The sequence below is a fragment of the Capsicum annuum genome, chromosome 1 (assembly GCF_002878395.1).
Source record: "Capsicum annuum cultivar UCD-10X-F1 chromosome 1, UCD10Xv1.1, whole genome shotgun sequence".
Taxonomy (NCBI): domain Eukaryota; kingdom Viridiplantae; phylum Streptophyta; class Magnoliopsida; order Solanales; family Solanaceae; genus Capsicum; species Capsicum annuum.
Window position 1 is genome coordinate 44,477,906 of NC_061111.1, and position 9,326 is coordinate 44,487,231.

General features: G+C 28.8%; 1 protein-coding gene across 3 annotated transcripts; it reads left to right on the top strand.

The window, feature by feature from the left end:
* Positions 1-1,441: 1,441 nt before the first annotated feature.
* Positions 1,442-8,537, top strand: LOC107873645 (anther-specific proline-rich protein APG). Of its 3 annotated transcripts, none has more exons than XM_016720586.2 (3): positions 1,442-2,041; positions 2,178-2,414; positions 2,536-2,765. In XM_016720586.2, the coding sequence occupies exons 1-3, from the start codon at positions 1,529-1,531 to the stop codon at positions 2,560-2,562; spliced, it is 777 nt and encodes a 258-aa protein (XP_016576072.1). In that variant the 5' UTR covers positions 1,442-1,528; the 3' UTR covers positions 2,563-2,765. The 3 variants fall into 3 exon arrangements, with proteins under 3 accessions (XP_016576072.1, XP_016576066.1, XP_016576078.2); XM_016720580.2 differs by lacking the exon at positions 2,536-2,765 and adding an exon at positions 8,335-8,537 and having other exon boundaries at positions 1,443-2,041; XM_016720592.2 differs by lacking the exons at positions 1,442-2,041; positions 2,178-2,414; positions 2,536-2,765 and adding exons at positions 6,924-7,849; positions 8,006-8,218; positions 8,335-8,537.
* The last annotated feature ends 789 nt before the right edge of the window (positions 8,538-9,326 follow it).

Consider the following 9,326-nt stretch of genomic DNA (forward strand, 5'->3'; position numbering starts at 1 on the left):
TTGATATATGAACACTTTTTTAATCACGTGCAATAACAATAATTTGTCTACACCACCTACCACTGTATGTCCTTTGCTTTTTTTCCACCTACCACATCTTTTATGTATTTAGAATATTTTGAAATGTGAGAAGATCAATTGAGATATGATTTGGATATTTATTATATTTATTTATAATTTATTTATGTAAGAAAATTTTGGCAAGTAAAGGTATTAAAAGAAAAGATGGATTCGTGGATCTAAAATTACATGAAAGGACATTATATAGTTCAAAAAGACTTATAAATTCTAATTAATATATATGAAAACTTAATGAAAAATAAAAAAAATGATCTGAAATATATCTAAATTTTGACGAAATTTGTTATAACATGTCTGAATTTTGCGGAGGTCGTATGACCCTCTTTGTGGAGGTCCTATGACCCCCCTAGATTATTTATTAACATATTTTACTGATAGTTATTTGCACTAAACTTTTATTTATTTATTTATTAGCGTATTTTATTTTTTATTAGCTTATAAATGTCACTAAATACACTAATAAATAATTCAGGGGGTCATAGGATCCTTACAAAATTTAGGCGTGTTACAATAAATTTCACTAAAGTTTGGATATATTTTAAACTTTTTTCCCATGAAAAATACAGTACAATAGAAAAGAGAAAATCCGTATAAAATAATATCTATTAGTTGAAAATATAATTTTAGACCTGTTACATAATTCCTTTCCCCCCTCATTAAATTCTAATCATATTAAATTAATTTAGTGCTCTGCTTTAGTGTGGTAACATATTTTCATAATCTTACAAGAAGTCTATCGTGACACAAATATTTACAATAGATTCTACGACTTGAATTCATAATTATAATTTAAAGGGAATTATTTTCAAGAGGCCCTAATTCTTAAGAAAATATTGGACGTTTTGAAAAAGAATAGTGTTAATAAAGACATAGTTTTGAAACATAATGGTTCAAATACAATTAAATAATTATTTGAGCCCAAGAAATTTATAGTATCATTTAAAGATGTTACTTTTCCAGGATATTGATGCGAGTTACCTAATTCTTTGTCTAATTTATTGCTCATTCATGGTTGTAAATAAATCAAAGGAAATATTTTTTTCGGAAACACAACCTATATCCTAATATAATGTTGTGTGTACGGATATATTTTAGTTGTTATAGTAAAATGTTATATAACATAATATGAAAATTGTCATTTTAATCATGAAATAATATTATAAATGATGGTTCATATAGAGAGATCAGATTATATATAGAAGTAATTGAAAAATGAATATATAAAATAATAAGTATTTTATCAAAAATAATACTATGAGACATGATCCTAAAGGAATGGATAGATATTAATTAATCATAGGGTTCTTTGGAAGAAATAATATTCTATGTGCACATGGATCTATACTATTGAACTCATGATCAACCTACCATCTTAACTCTAATAATTTAATTATATATATAGATGTGATTTTATCACTTCATTGTACAAACTATTCATTAGTGAAAAATGGCAATTATGAAGATGCTCATGATGTTAGTGGTGGCTGCAATATTATTTTGCAGCCATCACCAGGTGACAAAGGCGCAAGATATCGCCTTGGTCACGACCAACGATGAAAGCGATTCATTGAGCTCCTCCCCATTTGATATTCTATGTCAGTATTGGCCGTGGCCGTATCCGTGGCCAAGACCATGCCCTCCTCCAAGGCCGCGACCACGACCACGACCATGTGCACCACCACCTCCACCACCATGCTCTCCACCACCGAGATCACCACCACCACCTCCACCACCACGGTCACCTCCTCCCCGCCCGGCAATGTCCTGCTCGTCTAGTGACAAACAAAAGGTGCAGAAATGCTTTAACGAAACAGTTTCAATTGACGAATGTTGTCCAACATTTCAGAACATACTTGGTAAGAGTTGCCCTTGTTATCAGTATGCTGAGGATTTAGACAATCAAGTTTTGATCACTGCCGAAGCTTATTGTGATTTCAGTACCCCGTGCAAGGGAGTTCCAGTAAGTTATCATTTTTATTTACCATTTAATATTTTGCAACAAAATCACGTACTATCTTATACATTTCTCTTTATGAAATTCTAATTAAAATTATTTGTTCGAATTAGTAAAGTAATTCTTTCATTTATGAATACAGCCTCCTCCCCCGAAATCACCTCCTCCTCGCCCAACAGCGGCCTGCTCAGCTAGTGACAAACTAAAGGTGCAAAAATGCTTTAACGAAACAGTTTCAATTGATGCATGTTGTCCAACATTCCAGAGCATACTCGGTAAGAGTTGCCTTTGCTATCAGTATGCTGAGGAATTGGACAATCAAGTCTTGATCACAGCTGAAGCTTATTGTGATTTTGGTAGCCCTTGCAAGGGTGTGCAAGTAAGTCATTATTTTTCATGGTCAAACGGACACTAAGAAAACTACTACTCATTTAAAAGCATTAGTAGTTATTTCATTTATAAATACATACCTAATGTTGTATTTTGTTAATTAATTTCAGGTGATTAAGCTATCCAAGGATGAATAAAAGTGTTTAATGCTTAATTCCAAATCTTGTATTAGATTAATTGTTGTTAATTTCTCTTTCTGTTGAAAAGTCTCTTGCTAATTGTTTACTTTTTTTTTTACCCTTTCCTTGTTGTAACTTATAAGACCCTTTAGTTTCTATGGGTACACTTGTAATCTTGTGTATCAGCAATTTTAGTGCTAATAAAACTATATTTTATTGAATTGAGTGGCTAAAAATTTAATACTGAAAATTATTTATAAGTGCTTAAATGGTCATTCAACTATTAAAAATTATCCCAGGATGTTGGTTTTTTTTTTTCCTTCTTTTATATCAGAAAAAAAAAAATCTTTTTTCTTATTTTACTACTTAATGAGTATCATTCAAGCAGGAAAGTGATATATTCAATTATTTATTAATGATGTGACACCTGATTTTTAAATAAGAGTATTAAATTAAACCTATCTTAACTAAAACCTCCTATCCAACCAAATATTCGATCATAAAATTCTTTAATATGTTATGCGAAGTCCTTTTATCTCTCAAAAAAATATTTAATATTTTGGACATTTAATTAAATGAAGGTGAGTTTGGGAGCATCTTTTTGGAGCTTTTATACTTTCGAAAAATATCTTTACAATAAATATAAACAACTAATGAATATAATATGAATGCGCCACGTCTTGATTTTGTAACCTAATTTTGGACCTTAAAGGATAATGTATGAGATTTTTGGTCAAAATAAGTTGAGTTTAACATTTTTATTTTTATTTATATTTAAAAATCAGGTGTCAGCGTCATTAAAGGAATTTGAATGTATCATTTTTTTGTTTGAGTGGTCTTTTGAGCAAAATAAGAGAAGACAAGTGATTGTTTTGATATATATATACACTCCCTTTCTTCCATTTTACTCGTTTTAAATTTTTTAATTTAATTTCTCATTTTACTTATCATTTTTTATTAATCCAGACAAAACAATTTTTTTTTTTTTACCTTAGTATTAATTATTTTTTTCTTCAAATTAAAATGTAAACATTAATTGATAGAGGTATTATAGTAAAATAGTCATGTCATTAATTTTTTTTCTTAAGCAATATCCAATGTCAAATTGGAACGAGTAAAATAAAACGAAGGAGTATATATATATATATATATATATATATATATATATATATTCAAGCTCATATCAAAAGGTTTTATTTTGAAAGATAAATTATTTTTTATTTTCAGAATTCAAATCCAAACACATGTTTGCACGTACGGAACATCAATTCATATGAGATAAAATTTATTTTTGGACAAGTACAATGTATTTATTAAATGCATAACTGATTGAAAATGACACTATAAAATACTCCGTAGAATTTAAGAATAAAAGGGGAAAAAAAATTGAGAACAAAATTTAATGAGATATTTAAGAATGGAAAAAGAACAACTACATAATTATGCATAGCATACCAAAATTTAAACTTGATGTGCTAAACATTAGATTTATTTTAACACTAAATAAAATTTTGAAATCGAAATTTAATATTGGAGATTTAATTATTTTGATTCGATACGTCTACTTATGATCAAATAATGAAAATCCAAACCCATAAAAGAAAAAAATTGATGGAAAAATCGAGCAAACATATGTCTTCATTCGAGCATTTTTCGAAATATTTTAGTACATTTTTACCCACAAAGAGAGACAATGACACAAACACTTATACATAGCACTCCCTCCGTTTCATTTTAGTTGACGCTCTTTCTAAAAATATTTATTTCAATTTAGTTGTTTCTTTGATAAAATCAAGAAGATTTTATTATATTTTTTCAATACTACCCTTAACATTAAATGACTAAACAAAATGTACTTACTCAAGTTAATATTTTAAAGCATAATTAATAAGACTAATTTGATAAAATAAACCCCCAATTAATATTTTCTTAATAGGTGTGTCAAATTCACAAGGATCAACTAATATAAAACGGAAGGAGTATTAAGTTATTGGTGAGAAATCAATGATGTGAAAGATTAAAGGGTTAATGTCAAAATATACACTTATTAACATTTTTTTTTTTTGGAGTTATCCTTCATTATATATTATTTCATTTATCTATTTAAATTTATAAGTATCATATACTTCAACAATCGTTGCCTTTGTATTCGTTAGCAAAGCCTTCACGAATTTTGAATTTTAATGCAAATCCCCCCGCCCTCCACCCCCCGCCATCCCACACACGCACACACCCTATTATTTGAAGCATGAAAGACCTACTTTTTGTAATTTTAGTACTTTCCTCTCTGTTTTAAAACGAATGAACTATTTTGACTTGACACAAAGTTTAAGAATATAAAGAAAACTTTTGAATCTTGTAGCCTTAAATTAAAATTGTGTCAAATGTATCAAAATATTCTTTAATCTTGTGGCCCTAAACATGCTATGTGAAAAGTTGAAATTAAAGTATTGTCAAACAAGAAAAAAGATCATTTTTAAAAAAAAAAACAGACTGAAAAGAAAAGTAGGTCATTCTTTTTTAAATGGAGGGAGTAATATTTTGAGCCGTGAAGAATTTGAAATATGGAAAAATTACTTCTTGTAAGTTTAATATCATTTGAGATATGGAGAATCGTTTCATTAATTGTAATGAGAGACAAAACATTGAAAAGTTAGATGTTAATTTCGACATAAGCATTCAGTTCCTCAAATTATAGTCAAAATTGTGATGACACACTTCAACTTTAGAACTTAGTTTTAACGTATTTTTGTATCCTTTTTGTATTGATGTGACACCTTTATTAGATAAAATGAAATTCACATTCAAGATGCCACTTCAACTAATAAGACTGACAAAAATATGCTAAAATTTAGTTCATAGAATTAATAGAACCTCTAAAAAGTTGAAATGTATCGTAAAAAATTTGAAGTGTATCATAGTAAATTTGATCATAATTCAAGAATATTAGATGCTTTATTCTTTAATTTACTTTATAATGGGAAACAATGACTAATTTTCTTATAGTCGCATAGGATTCTACTTTTAGTATTGGTGCAACTCTTTAATTTACCTGATACAGTGACAGATCTAAGATTTTAAAAGTGTGAGTGTTTACTAGAGAAAAAAATAAAAAATCACTTTAATCAGGTTTGAATCTGGAGCGTACCTACTAGTAGATAACCTTAAAATCAACGTAAATGTCAGTGCATCTAACCAACCTCTTGTTTAGTAGATGCTTTTATATAATTTATACCTAATTTCATATATTTTATATATGATTATATCTATTTTACGTCGAGTTTAATGAATGTCGGAACACTCAAAAATATGCCTAGGTCCGTCCCTGACCTGATAATATAAAATAGCCAACTTGATAAATAAACAGTACCTTATCAGAAAAATATCACACACCTACTAGGCTACTATCCACAAAAATCAATCAATAATTTAATCTTTCTATGCATGTGATATTAATATTAAATTAATCATCAACTACCCCTATTCTAAAGCCACACCTACCATATATTATCTTCAAAAAATTATTACATATAGATATGTCATAATGTTAAGTAATTACTCCCTTAAGTTCTTATCATATGATGTTTTTTTAGCTTTTATATTGTAACAATATATTCATTATAATACAAAATAAGGTTTTAAAAGCGTAGAGTGTAACTATTTATACGTCACATAAAGGGTTATTTCTGAAATATCCTTGATTCAAGGAGAAAAATTTAAAGCCATCTAAAAAATGAAGTCTTTAACTTTTATATTTAATTTAAAATAAGTAATTCTTTTACATAATCAAGATTTTATTTTTTTTATACCCTTATCCACATTTTAATTCTTTACCTCGTTGATTAATCTTAAGTTACATCTTCCTTTATTGGGATCAATAAATGTACTTCAAAATGGTGTGTCTAAGCTAAAAAAATCATATTATATGAATAGACGGAATATATATTAACAGGGGCGGAGCTACACTTACAATTGAGGTTGATCCAAACCTCCTTCGATAGAAAATTATTTTATATATATATGGTTAAAATTATTTTTATGTATATATAGTAGATGTCGAACCCCCTTTGATTAGTTCGTATGTTCATTTATGAACTCCCTTAATAAAATTTCTGACTCTGCTACTATATATATATATATATATATATATATATATATCCAATTATCATTCTCTAGAACCGTAGAAATTTATTGTGTCATTTAAAAGATGTTTTTTCTTTTTTGGATATTGATGTGCGTTACCTAATATTTTGACTATTTAATTTCAATAACTCTACTACTACTACTATGCAATAATGCAAATCATAGAGTTTTACTAATTAATGATATCATTGATATTTTCAAATTTTAAAATTATTAGACATTTAATTTAGAAACACAACCTATTTTCTAATATATACTCCTTTTTTTTTCTCCATTTTATTCTTTGCATGCCTCTTAAGAAATAAAGATTGATATGAGTATTTGATCATAATATCTATATTATTTGAGATGTATGTATCCTCTTAGGTCTTGGAAAATAATTTCTGGAATAACTAATTAAAAAATAATTATTTTTTTTGATGTGTTAGAAAAAAAAGAGTTGAAATATATTTTAAAAATATTGAATAAGTAAAAGTGAACGAAGAAAATATAAAATAAATATTGTAAATATTTTATTACAAAAGAATCAAACATGATCCTGAGATGAAATGATATCTTTGATATTAAATTTATTTTCAACTACCCCTTCATAGATATCATATCTACCATGCATCATAGCTCTAATAATTGTATATATAGATGTGTTATATCTCTTCATTGTTGGAATCAAATTACTCATAAGTGAAAAATGGAAAATATGAAGATGTTCATAATGTTTGTGGTGGCTGGAATTTTGTTTTGCAGCCACCAACAAGCGGTCGTGGCAAGAGAAGTTGAGGCTGCGGCTAATAGGAACGAGTTACAAATATTCCCATGGGATATCCCATGTTATTTGCCGTGGCCATTCCCCTGGCCAAGGCCATATCCATGCCCTCCTCCACGGCCACGACCATGTCCACCACCTCCACGACCACGCTCTCCCCCACCTCCACCACCGTCCCCATCCCCGCCTCCTCCTGCCCCGACAACGAGCTGCTCGGCTAGTGACAAAGAAAAGGTGAAGACGTGCATGTTCAACACAACTTCAATTGATGCATGTTGTCCGACATTCAAGAGCATACTTGGCACTAGTTGCCCTTGCTATAAGTATGCTGAGGATTTGGACAATCAAGTCTTGATCACTCTTGAAGCTTATTGTGATGTCGATAGCCCTTGCAAGATGGTAAGGTTTCATTTTTATCTATCAACTATGATTTTGACACTCGTAGCATCTTATATATTTCTATCGTAGTATCTTATATATTTCTCTTAATACAATTCTACTAAAAATTATTTTTGAATTAGTAAAATAGTTCTTTTTTTTTATTTATGAATACAGAGCCCACCTCCTCCAAGCTGCTCAGCTAGTGACAAAGAAAAGGTGAAGACGTGCATGTTCAATACAACTTCGATTGATGCATGTTGTCCAACATTTCAGAGCATACTTGGCACTAGTTGTCCTTGCTATAAGTATGCTGAGGATTTAGACAATCAAGTCTTGACCACTCTCGAATCTTATTGTGACATTAATAGCCCTTGCAAGGGTGTGCAAGTAAGTTAACATTTTTATTTGTCATTTTAGATTTTGACATACTCATTAAAATAGCATTAGTAGTTCTTTCATATATGATTACATGCCTAATGTTGTATTATGTTATTTAATTTCAGGTGATTAAGCTATCCAAGGATGATGAGTGAGGATGAAGTGTTTAATGCTTATTTCCACATCTTATATTAGATTATTTTATGATAATTTCCACATCTTGTATTAGTTTTTCCTTGTAGCAAGACTTTTTTAATTTCTAGGGGGACATTTGCAATGTTGTGTTTCAGCAATTTTAGTATTAATAAAAGTATACATCGTGCTCCAATGTCCTTATTTTTAAGTAATATTACTATGTTCTTCTCTTTTAAAGGATATTACCAAATTTAAATTTAATTGGTTAGAGAGATAAAATAAAATATAAAAAAATAATTTCGAGAAAAACTTAACTATCAAAGGATGTGATGCAATGAATGTGACTTTTCCTTCCTTGACCAGAGATCTCGAGTTCGATCTCTGGATATGAACAATCCTTAAAAAGAAGTGTTTCCCCCAAATGAAGCCTACACAATGCGAATTTCAATTAGTCGGACTCTAAATTTTTATAACCTTTGTAAGGGCGTACGTGCAAGTGAGTTATCATTTTTATCTGCCATTTAATTTTCACTCGTGCTATGATGTGTTTGGATGGTTGTTACTCATGGTATTGTATAGTATTGTTAGTTTAAATATTATGTTTGTTTTAATTTTACTTAAACTAGTATACGTACCCATGCGATGCACGGATAATATTAAAATATTATTTCTAATTGCTTCATATTAAAATATCTCGTTGAGTATATTAAATTATATCACTTTAAAAAGTTTAACTATCATACCATTTCTCATTGAAATGCAAAAAATAATTTAAAAGAATGTACAACTACATCTCAAATTTTCACAACTACATATAGATACATGTATATATATAGAGAGATTTCTAGTCAATTAAGACGTAATTACATTTCTTGCCTTTCTTTCCAAACACTAAAAGTACTTATATTAATTGTGTCAGTTAAAAAACTTCTAATTTCAAATTTTAAATTATTTTTTAGATTCAAAAATTAAGTCAATACAA